The 19977-nt window shown below is 48.1% G+C and overlaps 2 protein-coding genes across 2 annotated transcripts in view; both read left to right on the top strand.

Annotated features, from left to right (window-relative positions):
- The window catches only part of LOC135819261 (uncharacterized), a 34578-nt gene extending 25212 nt beyond the window's left edge, over positions 1-9366 (top strand). Inside the window, exon 5 of the mRNA XM_065332435.1 lies at positions 9051-9366. Coding sequence (XP_065188507.1) covers positions 9051-9161 — 111 coding nt within the window. The 3' untranslated portion in view covers positions 9162-9366. The remainder of the gene's footprint in view (positions 1-9050) is intronic.
- A 569-nt stretch (positions 9367-9935) lies between these two features.
- The window catches only part of LOC135819990 (uncharacterized), a 33621-nt gene continuing 23579 nt past the window's right edge, over positions 9936-19977 (top strand). The window contains exons 1-2 of the mRNA XM_065333289.1: positions 9936-10058; positions 12957-13058. Of these exons, the coding sequence (XP_065189361.1) occupies positions 9936-10058; positions 12957-13058 (225 nt within the window). The remainder of the gene's footprint in view (positions 10059-12956; positions 13059-19977) is intronic.

The following is a 19977-nucleotide window of genomic DNA, read 5'->3' as shown; positions in this document are numbered from 1 at the left end:
CTTGCCGTTCAGACTTGACCTCTTTCTCTTTCTCACTCTTCAATAATCACCATGTAGTCGTTTCGTTCGTCCTGGTCTTACAGTCTGTTTCAAAAAGATTAGCAATCAAGTTTGGGTCTTAAAAAGTATGAAGATAAGGGAAATTTGGACAACAAAGTACATAAAACGGCTTGTTAGGACACGGCAAATTGTTCTGTGAAGGTTTCGGAACAATTGGACCAACCATTAAGGAGTTAGTATTTCGGCCAGGTTTCTGGTCTTTTCCCATGGTTTATAATTTGTCCTGGAAGCCAGTATCGATTTGTTATCAAAACCCACGATTTATCCTTTCCTTTTTGGCCTTGTGGTTATGAATGCTGTCTGCTGACCATTAAGTTGTGAGTTCAAATCCCAACAAATCTTCAAGTCAAACATTTTTTCTTCATTTATTCATTGTTTTGGTGATCACGCTGGTACAAGACAAAGAAGGTACTAGGTGGCTGCGCCAAACGATTTGTTGGTGGAGCTCGCGTTTTCTGTCGAACTGACTGACACTTGACTGGCTCACGCCATGTGAAGTTGTGAACACACACAACACTGAAACCGTGTGAGTGAACACGGAAGTCATTGCGCTGTAGCTATGTGTTGTTGAATACACCGGCACATCGATCGATCGATTTCTGTTTGAGAATTATTTTAGTATTTGAAGATCGCCAATTTATTTGAATTTAGGAGTCAACGCCATCTTCTATCAGCTTTCACAGGCGTCTGCTTTTCTCAAAATGTCGTCGAAGTCACACGGATAGCTTTGCCACTTCAAGGCCTTGGGAATGAGTCTGTGTCGATGCCGTTTTCGTCACATCGTGAGAGTAAATTGCATCCGCGGCAGCTCAAAGAATCTATTTGGTCACAAAACGGACGCATCCCGCTCGTCAAAATTTACCACACTTTCGACATGTCCTCTCTGACTCCATATCGATGCGAGGAAGAACTCTTTTGTTGTAAACCAGAGGAACATGGACGAGTACCGACGTCAGTGAGTTGTCATTTTTCATGCTTTCGCGCGGAATATTTCTTCGAGTTCACAGTGAGTTTTTCCAGGCAGCGCTCGAGCCGTCATACGGTAAGACGGCGAACTCCCCAGGCGATCGCCAGGATTGCTAATCTTTTTGAAACTGACTATAGTCATCCCGTCTCTAATAAATGTCGTTCCACCAACCTAACTTGTTCCCGTTGTCCGTTGTCCTAATTCATACTCAACATTGGCGCCCGACCATTGCTCGGAACCCACGACCCTCGTCCTCAACCGCCACTCGTCTCGTCCATGTCCATCTCGTCTCGTCTCGAACCTCGTCTTGTCTCCAACCCCTTCTCGTCTATGTTAACCTCGTCTCGTCCATGTCAACCTCGTCTCTTCTATGTCAACCTCGTCTCGTCCAAGTCATGCAGGTCAGCTACTTTCTTTATTTCTCTCTTTCTTTTTCCTCTGGACCGTCCTTCGTCGTCAAATTTATTCTCGGTTTATTTTATTTTGTGATTTTTGTAGTGTGTGTGCGCGCGGGTGTCCTTCATTAATATTAGGGGTCCGATCATGGTGAGCCACGCTCTTCTATTTATGTCGTATATTAAAGTGTAACTAGGCTGTATTAGCTGTGCAAAATACTAGTAATCAGAATGCAAGTCACGTTCCTCGTCAAACTCCAATAGTTATTTTTTGTGCCATGTTTTTGAAGGGGCGTTTGGGCCCGTTGTTATTGCCAATGTGCACACTATAAACAGAACATTGACAGTTGTAATGATCTGTAGTGAATTTTTAGTACACACTTTTGTGAGGCCCGTGCGTTGTGTGTGTGTGTGGGTTTTTTTGTTTTTGTTTTTTTCTTCTCTTCTTCCTCGGTCATTGTTTCCCTCTATTTTTCTCATCGTCTTATTATTTCCCGCGTGGTCGCGGTTCTTTTTTCACTCAGGGGAGGTATGCTAGGTACCTCCTCCCGTACCTTTTCTAGCTGGCCTGCATGCACTCGCGTACTCACCTTTTGTCTCCTTTTGTTCCGTTGGCCTGGGTAGCTACTTGCGCGCCCATAATTGCCATAGCTACCCAGGCCCTTTTTCTTGCCGTTCAGACTTGATCTCTTTCTCTTTCTCGCTCTCCAATAATCACCATGTAGTCGTTTCGTTCGTCCTGGTCTTAGTCATCCCGTCTCTAATACATGTCGTTCCACCAACCTAACTTGTCCCCGTTGTCCGTTGTCCTAATTCATACTCAACAGAACCGTAAGACACGAGGCAGCACATTATCAACTGCTGTCGAGCTGATCAGGGGAACAAGCGGCTGGTGGTCCGTCTCAACCACGAATTGCTTACCAGTGAGGTAATCGCTGAAGCGTTCACAAGCCCAGGTGATGACAAGGGCCTTTCTTCTCGAACGTAGCGTATTTACGTCCGTAGCTGTCCGTGATCTAGACACATAGGAAACAGGCTTCCACTCGCCAGAAGGTTGCTGTTGCGAGAGGACTACACAGATGCCATAGCCCGATACGTCTGACGATACCATGGTGGAGTGCATCGGTGAGTAGAGTGCCAAGACAGGGTCTGTTGGCAGGGTAGTGTTCAACTCTTCGAACATTGACTGTTGAGCGGGGGCCCGAGTCCAGCCGTTGTCCTTCTTCAGGAGGTCACGGGGTGGCTTCGAGACGGTGGCAATCTCGGAAGAGAACTTTCCTAGTTTTTGTACGATTCTAAGAAAGCTCCGGACATCAGAGCCATTCACACATTGCGGGAAATCAGTCAAACCTTGCAACTTGTCTGGATCAGGATGAATGCCATTAGCGTTGAGGACATGGCCAAGGTACTTCACCGATGTCACCTTGAACTCACATTTGTTCAGATTCGGAGTAACCCCAAGATCACACAAGCGCTTTATCGCGCCGTCGAGGTATACGGCATGGTCCTGACCAGTCTCGGCGAAGATGAACTCGTCATCCTTCTGGCATGTGGTTCCTGGAACGCTGTTCAGGGTACTGGTCATCATCTTTTGGAAATGCTCTGGTGCTGAACAAATTCCAAAATGGCAAGTGGGTGAACCTGAACCTTCCAAATGGTGTAATGAACGTCGTAAACGGCTGCGATTCTTCCGCCAACGGCACTTGGCAGAATCACAGATGGCATCTAGCTTCGTGAAATACTTTGCTCCACTGAGCTGGGCTAGCGTGTGGTCTACACATGGTAGCGGACGGTACTCACGATGAACAAACTTGTTCAATTCGGTGAAATCCACGCAGAGACGCACAGCACCAGAAGGTTTCGGTACCACATCTCAGAGGACACACCAGTCGGAGGCTTTCGTGACCTCATCCATTAGCGGCAATGGAACATGACGAGGACAAGGTAGGGCAAACGGTTGTGCCTGATTAACTAGGCTTATCTTGTATGTATACCCAGAGAATCTGGCCAGTGGCTAGAACAGTTCGGGAAGCTTGAACTTCGCAGCATTGAGCCAATCGACATGTTGTTCCACAACTTCTGCGACATTCGGGTTGACCTTCAACAGGTTCAGGCCAATGATGTCGGGTCGTCCCAGCAAGGCTTGTCGGACATTAGTGACAACACACACGTCTTATACTGAGCACTCTTCACCGACTGACAAGGGTGTGCTTAGGACACCATCAACCTAAAGCTTCGTGCTACTGGCGCTGGTGAGAGTTCGCGTGCTCTTCATCACCGTGCAGCCTTCGAGTGTATTAAGCAACGATGACGGTATGACCGTTACCTTGGCCCCTGTGTCATTCTTAACCATCACCGGTGTTCCATTCATGGATACGGTGGCCATCCATGGCCCATCACCGTCGACCGAACCCAAAAGGTACTCTTCGGGTTCACTGGAGACAGAGGCCGTCTCCTGCTGTGTCAGCCTTGGCTTCTTGGACTGACACACTCTAGCGAAATCATTAATGACCCTCCTTTCCACAGGACCGACAAGTGGAGTTTCTCGATGGGCGTTGTGAGCGATCTTTCTCTGTACTTCCACAAAACAGAAACTTGTCTGGACTCCTCCTGGAGCTCTCATACTTAGACCATAGACCATAGCCAAAGAAAGTACTCGTAGAGATGGAGAGGAAGACTTAGATGTAGAGCCTTAGGGTTACTAGATGGAAGATGAGAGTCAGAGTATCGAAGTGTTTGGCAAGAAAGAAATACCGGGTGTCCTATAGTCAATGCGGTTCAGATGATGATGAATTGTGTTTCACGGCTTTATGGCGCACACGTAGATTGTGTGAATTCAAAGTATTGGTAGCTGTAATCATTAGGAAGCACAACCCCAACCTTTCCATCCAGAAAGAAATTGTCACTTGACTTAAACTATTCACGTAGCTTTCAGACAGACACACACACACACATGCATGCACCCACCCACGTACGCACACGCACGCACACACAGGCACGCGTACACACACATAACTACATTACATGCATACACACGGCACATATGCACACACGCACACACACACACACCTTCCTTCCTTCCTCCTTCCTTCTTCCACTGCCATGACTGGCTACGTGGCCCCATAAGGGGCAGACCAGGAGACGTGTTGTACACAGGGCGGAGAACGCCAGACTCAGCGCGCGCGGGCTGCGCGAACAGCGTTACATTTGTGCCTCGCAATATCCTGTGGCTGACGAAAACTGCGCGCACAAGTGCCACAGATGAGGGGCTTCGCCACAGGCTCCATGCGGGACTGGACAATAGCGTCACGGCAAGTGGCCCGCTATCCATGTCGATCTTGGACGATGTCACCAAGCTGCTCCAGAGGAACGCCAACAGCCATCAAGTCGCACTTTGCGGAGTCCTTCTTGCGCTTATGGGGTCCATGCGGTGGACGTTTGGACGGTAACGAGCCGTCCAGCAGCTGACGAGGGATTCGATCCTGCATGCGGGACACTTGGATAAGCCATCGAATTTGGCAGACTTTGACTTTATCCGCGATCTCCTTCATATCGTCCCACATCTTGCACACCTGGAGAGAGGAGATGTGCTCCTCTATCTGCCAGCCACGATTGACCTTCAGGATGGAACGCACGCACTGCAGACGAAAGGATTCCAGGCGACGGACATCACGCTGCCTAACGGTCCAACTCTCAGAGTCAGAAAGAAGGACGGCCAGGACAGTCACTCCATAGACAACGCCCTTAATGGGCATGTTAATAAAGCACACACACACACGCACACACACACATGTACCCGTACACACACATACATACATACATACAAACATGAACACATGCATACACCATGAACCTTGAACATTAAATGCCCATTGCCGTAGCAATGATAGCGATGGCTTCCTCACACTGAGGTTCTAGACCCGAAATCTGCAGTATGGCGCATGCCGCTTGAAGTCACCAGGACGGCGGAACACTCTGTCACAGCGGTAGTTGGGGCACGGGATGTCTGGGGCTTCCATCTCGACCCTCTGTCGACAATACTGAAACCAGACGGATCTCTCTGCGCTGTGTCATACCAGTCCGCTTCAGACAAACCGATGACAGAAAAGTCCGAGGGCACAACATCCCGCCAGCGCATCTTGGGACCTTGTTGCGGGCGTTTGCAGGGCAGTTCGCCAACCAGCATCTACTTGGGCAGCCGGGTCTCCTTCATCCGTGCAACGTGACCAAGCCACCGCAAGCGGTGCTTCCTGATCACATCAACCATGTCGACGTCCACCCCTGTCAGCTCGCTCAGCGATGCCGAGGACAATCTCTCCTCCCATTGCTCACGACGAGAGATACCGAGAATTGTGCGAATACACTGATGGTGAAAGGTGTTGAGTCGGCGAATATGACCCGCTTTGATGGGCCATGTATCCGCACCGTAGAGAAGAGCAGGAAGGACAATAGCACGATACACCAGCCGCTTGGTGTGGACCGAGAGATGTACGCACTGAAATATCGGAGACCTGAGCACCCCGAACAGCTGGGACGCCTGCGCCAAACGAGCAGCGAAGTCCGCATCCACCGTTCTCTCAGCAGAGAGCACGCTACCAAGGTACCGGAACCCGTCCACCATGTCAATCCTGCTGTCACCACCGAGTTGAACGGGATCAACTGATGTTGGTTGACCCACATCCATGCCCCTCGTCTTTCTAATGCTGACGGTCAGTCCCATACGCACACACATAAATACACAGCCCTCCCCTCCCCCCCCCCCCCACACACCACACGTGCGCGCGCACACACACACACACACACACACACAAACACACACCTTTGACCTTTGACCTTTGACGCCCATCGCCGGAGGCGATGATAGCAATGCTACGGCAGAAGCCATAGCAACTTGTGCTGGGATTACACCATTCAACAGCTTGCAAGGCTGAAGAATTGACCGTCACTATTCAGCCTGGTCTACACCATACAGCTATTTGGAGTGACATTTTCTGGCCAGTGAATCCCTTTTTTGGTCTTTTTCATTTTTCTTTTTTTTTTCCCGCACACACATCACACCACATACTCCGGCATGCACTGGCTGTTGGTAACCACCCAGGAGAATGAAAGAAAAGTCAGGAAGAGTCTGAGAAAGAGAAGAAAGACGTGTGTGACCATAATCGTCGGGAATCAACACACACACAAACACACACACACACACACACACAAACACACACACACACACACACACACACACACACACACACACACACACATGCACACACTCAGACTCAGACTCAGCCATGCCCGTCGCGGTAGCGATGATAGCGAACAGCTATGTTAGACATAGCAACTTGTGCTGGGATTGCACCATTCAAAAGCTCGCAAGGCTGATGAATACACACACGCACGCACGCACGCACGCACACACACGCACACATATACGCGACGTACAACCTACACTCTACACTCTCTTGCACTGTTATTTACCTCAAGCGTAGTGATTATTTACCCTAGCTCTTATTTTGGTTTTTCACTCCACCTACGCGTGTCATTAGTTCACACTAACTTGACATCTTTGCACTTTCCCCTGTTCCTTGACACATTTATATAATTATTAGTTGTATTCATGGCTAGTTATCATTGTTGAGACGTATTTCCCTGATGAAGGCCTCATGAAAACTGGTTAAGAAAATCTAGAACTCCAAAACGAGAGAGCTTAGAAGCTCAGGGCCCTACGCTATGCTTTTTTGCCTAGCTCATCATGCATGTTATTAGAACTGATTGAATTGTTTTTTTCCATTGATTGGCTACATCAAACTTTCTCTTTGCACTCGAGGGTAATACGACACCGTCTACCACCTTGATTTACCTAGACAAAAAAGCATAGGGAAGTTATAAATTTTTCATTTCTCCTATTTTTTTAAGACATAACCTGGTATTCGAACCCACACTATCGCCCTGCATGCATTCCCCCGATACACTTCGCTTACATACTCATTCTTCCAAGCTGCTTCATGTTATGATCTTGCATTTTAACGCCCTATTTGAATATTGTGGCCAGCTGTCTTTGATGGTCCGGTACGGGACAGTTACGGGATAGCGCCAGGCATCTTTTAAGTTTGCCGTTCTTCAGCCACAGCTCTTGCCTTCATCTCTGGTGCGGGTGTTATCTACTGACTTTGTACATGCGTTAAAATAGACCAATCCCTTTGTCTGGGTTCGTGAAAAGGGCCACGCGTGCAAGTCAGCTCGTGTGAAGTGCATGGTTTTGTATTTAGTTGGTATGTGGCAGCTTATGGGACAAAGAGATTTTTGCTCCCCGAGCTTGTGTATGTAAATAATGTTTTACGTCCAGTATGACAGCTACAATGCCCAACAATACCACAACGAACTGATCGGCTACATCATTGCATTGCAAAAATCTGTCTGTTCGAATTACATGCATGATGAGTTAGCCAAAAAAAGCATAGCATAGGGCCCTGCGCGAAAGAAATAGCCTTTCTCTTTGCATTCGAGAGTAATACGACACCATCTACCACCTTGATGACCTAGGCAAAACATGGATAGGGATGTTATAAATAATTTATTGTTCATTTCTCCATTTTTTTCCAAGACATTACCTAGGATTAGAACCCGCACTATCGCCCTCCATGCATTCCCCGATACACTTCACATACATACTCATTCTTCCAAGTTGCTGCACGTTCTGATCTTGCATTTGAAAGCCCTATTTGAATATTGTGGCCGGCTGTCTTTCGTGGTACGGTACGTGCGGGACAGGTACGGGATAGCGCCAGGCATGCCGATGGCACAAACAAACAAACACAGAATTAAAGCTGTGTGGACCTTGCATAGCTACGGGAATTAATGTTCTATTTCGTTTTTGATAAGTGCAATGTCCGCCTCGCTAATTCTGCTTATGACCACATAAATGTCTCATTCAGAGGCATGCATAATACACTATCATTAGAAACCCGCGTGGACCCAGTTACAAGCTCACTCAGCACCAAAACTGCACACTGGTCTGAAAAATAATAAATACCTTCTGGCTAACAAAGCAATATCAAGCAACTGTGGCTGCCTTATAAAAAAACAATTCTAAATACTGGCCTCCAAGCTCTTACGGCCTGAATTTCTCCATATTCTGGACCTCTTCATACACTGGCATACAAAGTTAGTAACTTTGTCAGTAACTGCTACTGCCTCTAACTGTTAACTGTAAGGTCAGTAACTGTTACTGACTAGGCTCCCCCCCCATGCATATACTCACTAGCAAACATCTCTATAATCACAACTGTGGTAAAAGCAGAGGCATGTACAAATGCTACCAAGAGATGCAGGCTTGTAACCTTTTACCAACTGACTTAGGATCAACCCTGCATCCAGGGAAAACTTGGGGACAAAGCATAGGCCATTAGCTCCAGGGAAACGTCTTTTCTTTTGGCCAGTCCCCTGCCCGGTGTTGAGACATGCATTGGGGTTCTCCAGTACTTGCTGGCAACCAACTTGTCAACTGGCTTAATATTCAGAGTAGTCTATATCCGGCTGCCTTACTTGGCAGTAAGTTGTACATCATATTGAAATTTAGTACATTACTGATTAATAAAGCATAGGATTATCTGCTCATGTGTGTTACCTGTACACAGAACGGTGACCTTCCTGTTCATCGTGCTGCATGGAATGGACGTCTGGAAGTCATCAAGTACCTACTAGATCTCCAATCAGACACGATCTCTGTAAAGAACAATGTAAGTTGAGCAATCTCTACCATTGACTCTCCTTACTGTAGTCAGTTACTCTTACAGCACTCTTGAGGATCACTGTGCTAGCTGTATGTCTATTGGTGGGGGAATATCAGGCTGAAACAACAGCAACCCCACCGATCATTTGCTGCAAAAGTACCTGTGACTATTGGTGACTCTCCTACCCGGCACTGATACCTGCATAAAGCACCTCCCATATCCCGACATCGTATTAATTCCGCGACTTCTAGCGCTTCTGACACCATGTAGTATTCAGGTTCTTGAGGAATTAGGATACTATTGACTGTACGGGACAGGTACGGGATATTGCCAGGCATATGCCGATGGCACAACCCCCCCCCCCCAAAAAACACGGAATTAAAGCGGTGTGGACCCTGGCTAGCGCCCCCCCCCCCTGCATATACTCACTAGCAAACATCTCGATAATCACAAATGTGCTAAAAGCAGAGGCATGTACAAATGCTATCAAGAGATGCAGGCTTGTAACCTTTTACCAACTGACTTAGGATCAACCCTGCATCCTGGGAAAACTTGGGGACAAAGCATAGGCCATTAGCTCCAGGGAAACGTCTTTTCTTTTGGCCAGTCCCCTGCCTGGTGTTGAGACATGCATTTGGGTTCTCCAGTACTTGCTGGCATCCAACTTGTCCACTGACTTAACTTAATATTCAGAGTAGTCTATATCCGGCTGCCTTACTTGGCAGTGATTTGTACATAATATTGAAGGTTAGTACATTACTGATGGATAAAGCATAGGATTATCTGCTCATGTGTGTTACCTTTATACAGGACGGAAACCTTCCTGTTCATTATGCTGCCTTCAATGGACGTCTGGAAGTCATCAAGTACCTACTAGATCTCCAACCAGACACGATCTCTGTAAAGAACAACGTAAGTTGAGCAATCTCTATCATTGACTCTCCTTACTGTAGTCAGTTACTCTTACAGCACTCTTGAGGATCACTGTGCTAGCTGTATGTCTATTGGTGGGGGAATATCAGGCTGAAACAACAGCAACCTCTCCAATCATTTGCTCCAAAAGTACCTGTGACTATTGGTGACTCTCCTACCCGGCACTGATACCTGCATAAAGCACCTCCCATATACCGACATCGTAGTAATTCTGCAACTTCTAGCACTTCTGACACCATGTAGTATTCTGGTTCTTTAGGAATTAGGATACTATTGTATTATTGATTCACAGGCTATATGAAAGAGAAACCCTTTTTTAAATGTGGTATCAGCAGACCCCAGCTGTAAGAGGTACTGCACGGGCGTGTACATGTTGCGGTACACGTAACTTGTGTACAGGTTATGTAAGGGTTACACGTGCTCAAGAGAAACGCATAATACATAGCATGACACGACAAGTACCACAGCTGTCACTATTGTGCTAACTTTTACACGTTATGACTAATCAGAATCATGCTTATAATTCTTAGAGCTGGGTAACTACAGATAACATGTAAAACTTTAGTCACAGTAGGTTATACATCATAATAGATGACTTGCACAAAGATCCGAGCCGCCAGTGAGACGGGGCAAGTGCACCCTGTGCACCCAGGCTACACTGCGGGCACCCTACACCGTCTGTAGACTAGTGTAGTGTACTTTTTTTGTCAGCATGAATGAACGGTGCACGGCATGTGCATGTACATGATCATACAGTACCGTCACTGTCTTCAGCAGCTCATGAGTCATGCATGTGCACTTGTAGGGTTAGTGGAAGCAGGTATTGTACTACTCCCTGAGTGGAAGTACATGACTGTATTATTATGTGAAGAGAAGCCAGGCGTCCAAATCAACCCAAAATACTCTTGCCTTATTCTTCGGTGAAATAGATAAAAAAATTGTCTTACTAAACAACAGTGAGCACAGAAGCAACCTCGATGCACCCAATAATATGGCATCCGGGAACAGCAAGTGTTGCACGAGGATCCCAAGAACACGTCAAGTTCCATGCTACCCGCCGCCATCAAAAGAACGAAGGATAACTGTGCTAGCCTAGTTCATATTCAATGTAACGCTAACGGTACGGGATATAGGAGCCTGTTGGGAAGGCGTGGGTGAGCTGTAAAATCTTGTACGGTTCGCACAGCACAACATACATGCAGCAGTTATTGCGACGATTAACGTCGATGGACGAGAGTCATAAAGCACAGTCCATGGGGGTTGACGTTTCTGGGCTTCCTTTCCGAAAGGAAAGTTTTATTTCTTCTAAAAAAAAAAGCAGAATCATGCTGATTATACCAGTCTGTTATGAAGACAAGGAAGCAGCCAAGGACATTGTGCCATACTAAAGGAACGACAGGTAAAAGATAAAGCACTTCATCTGAAAACTCAAGGACTATCCATAAATACAGCAAATGATAATCCTAGCCTAGTAATGTCCAACTCCGTCATGTGAGCCATTCGGTGAGTTATTATGAGAAGCATAATGTTCGGAATGCTGAAATTTGAACAGTTGCAGTTGTGTTCGTCGCCACACAATGCCATCGCCAGTTCACATTCGAAATGTAGCCATTTTTACGCTTGTGTCCCTGTACACGGCATGGAAGGCTGAACAGATTCAACTCTTCCATCACTTCCTGATCTGAACAGTAGTGCGGTTGCGTTCCCGTTCCTGACACTCACATCCGTCTCCGCTAACCAGCATCATGAGCACTCCAATGGTTCCCGCCGCTCCTTCCGTATCGTCCCAGCGCGCCCCGTTAAAATGTGAATTACTGTAGGCAACGGAGCCAGTGTATGATGAAGGCGAATGCACTGTTTGATGATGCTCCAACAAATCCTTTCTGAGACTGAGACCCAGCCGGAGCCGCATCGTTCTCATTACCAGCTAATCATGGGGAGGTATAATGTGACTTTCCACCACTCCCTGATTCAATCATAGTTTGCGAGCCTGCGCCAAACTGCTTTCTCACTAGAGCCAGGCATTGGATACATATGGCTTCAGTAAGGTTTACAATGCTATGTCTCTGGCCTAAGTCCAAGTCTAGATACAGCTGCTCAGAGTCAGGGCTGATGAAGTGTTCATATCGGAACAAGTGAGACTTCAACAGTAGCTAGTACACATTAGGCCTTAGGACTTCGCAGCGTTTCTCCAGCACACTTGTTCTCTCCTTCAACTCAGATACTACTTGAAGTACTACTAAAGGCCATCTGGCTCTCACACTCAGTCCTTATACCCCTCATTTTCGTGGTTTGGGCTTCCACTCGTGACTCGGCAGGTTCCTGGCCTCTCCGCAGTCTGTCCTCAGGAGAGGGTCGCTCTGGAGCTAGTGCAGCCGAATCGAAGGGAATCGAGTTCTTTCTCAGACGGCCACAAACTTTCGTTGTGCTTGACCTCGCTTCCACTGCGGGAAAGTAGTCACACTTCAGGACCGCGACGTGCTTGTTGCAGCCTACACCAATGATACTAAAATAACATTCCCTCATTTTTTCTGCCTCCCGGCCGGCCGGCTCGGAAAGGAACGTATGGAATGGGAGCCTCAGTTCCATCTCTCGTCTGCTAGTGCATTCAGGAGCGTAGCAGCGCTTCGGCATGACGATAGAAGCCGAATCAACACAACTCTACTCTCTAGCCAAAAAAACTAGCTCAGTGTTCGTCAGGCAAAAAGCGAAACTTCGAAAGTCACGAACTCAAAAGGTGGGGAAGTCAGAGTCAGAAGGTCTACTTGCCCCGTCTCGAACCCAGACAATCTTTGTGCAAGTCATCTATTGTGTAAGATACAGACTGTAGATAGATAACACATGCGAATGTCTTGTTTTGTCTTTACCTGCACACAGAACGGTTTCCTTCCTGTTCATCGCGCTGCTTACAACGGACATCTGGACGTGGTCAAGTATCTAGTAGATCTCCAACCCGACACGGTCTCCATAAAGAACAAAGTGAGTCGAGCAGTCTCTGTCACTGTATTGGTCCTGATTACACACTCCAAGAGTGTGCACATTTGGCAAATGACTGACTACATGGTACATTCCCTATATCATGCAGGTCACTTCTCCATTGCATAATTATTATGTAAGTGTTTGTGTTTGTGTTTGAAGGCACTGTCATACATAACGAGGCGCTACTGTGTTGCATTAGAACTTTTCCAGCTAATCAATCAGAGTAGTCTATATTAGGATTCCTTGACTGACAGTAGATTGTACATCATACTCGTATGTAAGATACAGACTGCAGATAGCTAACAAATTAAAGAGGAAGTTAAGGCTAAAATCAAAATTTCACCAGTTGTAGTCTTCCGGGTGCTGAGTCGAATGATCTTGGTCTGAGGAAGCTGAGACGCTCCCTTCCTACTTTAATCCCAATCGGACTCGCGCATTTCCACCTAAACTGGGTGACCTCGCCCTACTAGATGGGGATTTGTATGCAAAATTTCACTAAAATCGCCATTTCGCTCTTATAAAAGCATCGATGACCGCAGTTGGCCCATACATTGTAGTCTTTTGGACGCTGAGTCGACTGGTTTTGGTCCAAGCTGCGATTCAGCGTTCGTCCTTTATTCCCAATCGAACATGGTTGAACAAGCGGTCATGTGCTCCTGCGTGCCCAAGTCACCTGGTCACCGCGCCAGCAAGCGACAACGAATTTACTTTCACACCAAGGTTCAACTCGAGTGAGAGGAGTGCACCCAAAAAAGGTCAAAACAGGCTAGTAAGTTGTAACCTGCAGGCACGGTGACCAGGTGACTGGTGTACGCAGGAGCACGTGACCGCTTGTTCAACCATGTTCGATTGGGAATAAAGGAGGAACGTTGTATCGCAGAATTCTCGGACCAAAACCAGTCGACTCGGCGTCCAAAAGACTACAACATATGGGCCAATCGCGGTCATCCGTGCTTATATAAGAGCGAAATGGCGCTTTTAGTGACATTTTGCATACAAATCCCCATCTAGTTGGGCGCAGTCACCCAGTTTCGTTGGAAGTGCGCGAGTTCGATTGGGATTAAAGTAGGAAGGGAGCGTTTCAGCTTCCTCGGACCAAGACCATTCGACTCAGCACCCCGAAGACTACAACTGGTGAAATTTTGATTTTAGCCTGAACTTAAAAAAAGGTATAAATCTTGTCTTTACCTGCACACAGAACGATGACCTTCCTGTTCATTACGCTGCTAATGATGGACGTTTGGAAGTCGTCATGTACTGTAAAACGAGTAACTATTGCGACGTAACAATGTTTGCTAATTTTGCGAGAGGCTCCGAATCGCAAACTTTGAGCAGCGCAAACTCGCGCCATGTAAAGTTCAGTGCAAGGACTGACTCGACTGTGCAGAACGACTGTAGAACAACTCGCAAACATTAAACAGCGCAAACCAGTCTCAATTTGTAAAACGCAAACATTTATTGTTGCAAGCGTTACCCGTTTTACAGTATCTAGTAGATCTCCAACCCGACACAGTCTCCCACGGCTGTTTTTTTCGCGAAATTTGGACATTTAACAAGATGGCAGCCAAAAGTCTCGATTGGGCTGTATCGGCAAGGAAATTCGAATTTTCAAATTCTCAGCAGCCGATTTTGCTGTGGTTTTCGCTCGATTTAGAAAGCTACCAGGCCAGGTTTACCCGGAAAACAGGTATTCCGTGTTCCTCTTGAAACTAGCTTTCCGCTGGTACCTCACATGGCCAACTTCGTCTCAGGAACATTTTGTTCCGCGTTGCACAAGTCAAGCCTTCTTTCTCGCTCGTTCCTTGATTCATCGTTGACATGCCTGCGTCAAGAAGCCCTTTCAGGAGTTTTTCCAGTCTAGCTTTCAGTTTTCCCAGGTAGAGGACTATCTTCTGGCTATCTTCACCAAGTTTTATCACGTCCCGTGCACAAACTTCAGGTCCCGTGCGTTCGATGCTGAGCTACCTTTTCATTCGATTTAGGGGACAGATGGCATGGCGCTGGAGTCGCTGTTGAGTCCAGGAGGCCGAGGCCTGGTGGAAACTGCCCAGTAGACATGTGGGGTATTGCTGAAAAAGGCAGCAAGCACAAATTGTCTGGATATTGAGTATCTCGCTCGAGCGCTTTCAAATAATAAATCCTGGGTTGACTTGCGAAATCGTGAAACCACACGGAGAGTGACATGGGTTTCATCCCAAAACGCAAACTCCCATCGTATTCATGAGGTTTGTACCGCGTTACGTAAATCGCACCGAACGACTCCATATTGTTAGATGTCCGTGCGCGAACAGCCGTGCAGCTCCGTAAAGAACAAAGTGAGTCAAGTATCTACTAGATCTCCAACCCGACACAGTCTCCGTAAAGAACAAAGTGAGTCAAGTATCTACTAGATCTCCAACCCGACACAGTCTCCGTAAAGAACAAAGTGATTCAAGTATTCTCTGGCACTGTAATTGCTATGGGTGCACAACGCAAGAGTGTGCAACTTTGACAAATGACTGACTAAAATCTAGATTCCCTACAATAGGCTGCACCTAAAAAGTCCCTTGTTTCGTGTAACCCACCCGCCCTCTGTTTTGAGCACAGACCGATACTTCTTTGTTGTATGCACTCATGCATATGTGCATCATACGCATGTGGATATATATGTACGTGCTCGCACTTCAAGTTGTGCCAAAGCCAAGGCTCTTTCTTCCTGCTCCAGGTTATGCTCTGGCTGGCTAGACATTTCGGTCCTCTGTTTTGAGTAGACTCGATTGAGTCGGATTTGTTGCATGGTGGTTCTATTTGCCAAACGTAACGTTTTCGACACTGACATATTTTTGTTTAGAGATTTTAATGTCAAAAACGTTTCCGTCACTATGCTGACTGCGGCTGGACCATCGTCAACAGCTGCATTGTTCAAGTTACGTACCCGGAGCAATTTGTTGGACACTCTTCATCCAGAAGATGTCACTCGCTTCAAAGTGGTGTTTACTTCTGAAACCGGGTCATGCCGCAAGGGTGCTGGCAGGAGTGACAATGTAGGACTTCAATTGGAGTTCGGATGCCGATTCTTCTTTTTCTTTGGGTTGGAGCAACAGGAAGATGTAGTTCCTGGCCTGCGACGGTTGCTGAACGATGTGTTGATGCCCAACGTCTCGGAGATCTGCTGTGCGCGGTGTCTGAGTTTAGGACCAGTTTGACTGTTCTTTTTTACTCTCTTTCTCACTCCTGTGTGCAGCCACACCATATATTCTCACACCCCTAACACACCTCACTCACACGCACCTCTCCCCCCCCCACACACACACGCATACCCCCCCCCACACACACACACACACACGCGCACACACGCACACACACACACACACACACACACACACACACACACACACACACACACACACATACATACACACACACACACACACACACACATACACACACAACATCAACACAGGCCCGTAGCAGCCCCATTTTGGTTGGCCCGGCAAGATCCGACCTCGATGCCCCCCCCGAGCCTACACTCCTAGTAGTGCTACCGTGACATATGCCGGTACATGTACAGGTACAAAATGTACATGATTGTACGTGTATGTACATGCATGTAATCGTGACCATGCAGAGTGACATAGGGCGAGAAAAGGAAGAAGGATGTTCTGCATGAGTCAGGAAAAAGGGCATCAGCATGTTGTGTCCGTCCAAACAGAACTTGTTAAAGCCTATGAAGGCATAGCAACAGTATCTAAACGTATGTGATAAAAGAACCAAAAATGGACCTTTGGTCCCTTGGAGGAGGAGAAAGGACATTGCAATGGAGGAATGGCAGGAGGTCATAAAGTACAGGACAACACCCACATGGATCTATGTACATGTACATGGTATTCGCAACAACATGTACATGACAGTCATGTACATGTACATGAATACTACTAGAGTTCAAACTTCAAAGTATATATATATATATATTTTTTTTTTTTTTTACTATTGAACACTCACTGCGTGATGAACTAAAATGAGGAGAAGAACTCGACACAATGGTACATATCCAGCAGGACGGAGTGGGTGGGACCTGTGAAGCTCAGCCGACCAAGGGTCTCGGCATCACAGCTGCACATGTGCACCAAAGGAAACAAAATGGGGAGTGGAAGGGCGGGGAGGGGAGCAGGAGAGCAAGAACTCTAAGGGTAGGAAAGAGAGGAGGGGGGGGGGGGGGTAGGAAACCAGGAAACTTGTTATTCCAAGATATGAGTGCAAAAAGTACGCAAACAAGTACAAATATAGCAGTATCAAGATCATGATGCTGAGGCGAAAGTAGAGGCTGATTGCCGTGCAGATTTGACGAAAGATTAGAGTTAGAATGGAGGAGAGTTAGAGAGAGATAAAGACAGATGGATTGGGAGTTTGATGAGAAGGGAGTGCTCCGAGAACATGAACAGGGTCGTACTGGCAGTAGCCTAGGGGGCGATGTCCGTGGCCAATGACCAACCCGACCGTTTCAGGTAGCGGTAGGTCTGAACCTTAAACTGCTGCATCCCTTTGGCAGACGGTGCATCGCAGAGGAGAGTGGCTGGCAGTTCATTCCAGGCCTCGATGAGGCACTCCGGGAAAGAGCGCAGCGCAACATTGCACGATCTGGCAGGTAGGGCTGTCTGGAGTTGAAGCTCGTGCGCAAGATTGGCTGCCGAGCGGCGACGTGTGGCAGGCGCGATGGCGGGTGCGATGGCTCTGGCTGGGCGTGTCGCTGCAAGAGCTGGCGGGCTTGCGATGTAATGGAGCTTGTACAGAGTTGTGAGGCCGGCCACACGGCGCCGCAGGGACAGAGTGTCCATTGCAGCCCCTGTCCCAATCAGGGTGAGGGCACGATGCTGGACTCGGTCCAGCTGTGAGAGATGGGTAGCCGCAGCTCCCATCCATACAAGTGGACAGTACTCCATTAGAGGCCGAATGAACCCCCGGTATGCTGTGGCCCGGCCCGGTGGGTCCAGGACGTGGCACGCCTTCCGGAAGAAACCAATTCGCTGTGTGGCACGCACTGCAGTTCCTCGAAGGTGCTCTGAGTATGTTAGATGGGCATCAAACGTCACTCCAAGGAGCTTCAGCCGCGAGCATTCTGGGACCGCTAAGCCGTTGAACATGATGGGTGGTGTCTCCCAGGGTCTGCGGTGGCGGGACACAGTCATGGCCTGTGATTTCGTTGGCTCAAAAGTGACGCGCCACTGAGCACCCCATTCAGCAAGTGCATCCACACCAGCTTGGAGGTTGAGGCACACTTCTGTCACAGCATGTGGCGTTGGGATGTGGGCATAAAGCGTGGTGTCATCTGCGTAAACAGCCGGAGTGATCCCTTCCGGTAGGACGTCGCAGGCGTCATTCACGTACAGCAAAAACAGTGTGGGCCCAAGGATGCTCCCTTGTGGGACCCCAGCATCAATCTTGTATGGTTCTGAAGATGCTCCGCCGACTACTGCCTGCAACTTCCTGTCATACAGGTAGTCAGACAGCCAGTTGAGGAGGGGACCAGTGATGCCATATGATGCAGCCTTGTGGAGCACGCCTCGGTGTGAAACTTTGTCGAATGCTCCTGCTATGTCGACAGCCAGCACGCGGACTGCGCCACCACGGTTGACTTCGGAGACCCAGGAGTGGTTGAGAGACGTGAGAAGGTCAGATGTGCTGAGCCCCTGCCGGAATCCGTACTGGTGGATGGACAGAGCCTTTTCATGCTCAAGATGATTCATTATGGCAGTGTTGACAATCTTCTCCATGACTTTGGAGACAACAGATAACAAGGACACAGGTCGGTAGTTCTTAACAGCAGAATGAGATTGCTTCTTGTGTATCGGGACCACACGGGCTACTTTCCAGAGAGAGGGCTGGACATGACACCGAAAACAGAGTGAGAACAGCTTGGCAAGTGGTGCAGCCAAAACTTTTGAGCACTGCTTCAGAACTCTGGCAGGGATGCCATCGGGTCCAGTAGCCTTGGTTGGATCCAGCTGGCGGAGCTGGCGCTGGACTGTCGCTTCCCGAAATCGGACAGTTGTCAGGGCAGATGTACACCTAGGAGGAAGGTCAGGAAGGTCGGAGTGCTGTAGATCTTGATCACCCAGACTGCATTTGCTCGCAAAGAATTCTCCAAAGCAAGTAGCCTTTTCCTGGTTGGTGACATATTCTCTACCCTGGGCATTGCGTAGGACAGGGATAGACGAGCTGCGGCCAGAGCCTGCAGCTTGCTTCAGGAGTGACCACCATTGCTTGTTTCGCAGTGATCCATGTTTGAGCCGATCTCGGATGCGGGCAGATTCTGCCTGCTTTGCGAGACGAAGGCAATTGGCAGAGGCTCGGACTTTGGCATTGTAGTCAATGAGTTGCTGGTGGCAGGTGGGGTGTCTCCTGAGACGGTTCCATGCCTTCTTCTTTGCCTGGGTAGCGGCTGAGCATTCCGGCGTCCACCAGGATGGATCTGTTGGTTTCGTCGAAAGTTCTTTGTGTGGAATGAAGCGATTCATGCCTTCCATGACAACAGCGGTTACTGATCTGCACGACGCCTCGGGGTCTTCTGATATATCCCAGTTTGCTGTTGAGTAGAAGTGCCGAAGCCGGCCCCAGTCTGCCTGAGCATACCTCCAAACGCGCCGTTTAGTCGGTGGTTCGCGGAGTGGGGTGGCATCAAAAGTGGCCACAACGGTGGCATGGTCTGATGCTCCAATGGGGTCCAGTACATTTACCACCACTGAGGTCTCCGAGAAGTCGCTGAGTATGAGGTCCAGGGTGTTCTCACCACGTGTCGGTTGAGTAACGTGCTGGTGGAGCCCGTGGAACGCAGAGAGTTCTTCCATGTATTCACCAGCCGGTGTAGTCTTCGTGCTGCATAGCCAGCTTTCATTATGAACATTTAAATCCCCGGCTATCACGACGCTGTTCCCGAGGGATC

This window comes from Sycon ciliatum, chromosome 6 (genome assembly GCF_964019385.1).
Source record: "Sycon ciliatum chromosome 6, ocSycCili1.1, whole genome shotgun sequence".
Taxonomy (NCBI): domain Eukaryota; kingdom Metazoa; phylum Porifera; class Calcarea; order Leucosolenida; family Sycettidae; genus Sycon; species Sycon ciliatum.
This window is presented reverse-complemented; position numbering and strand designations above follow the sequence as displayed.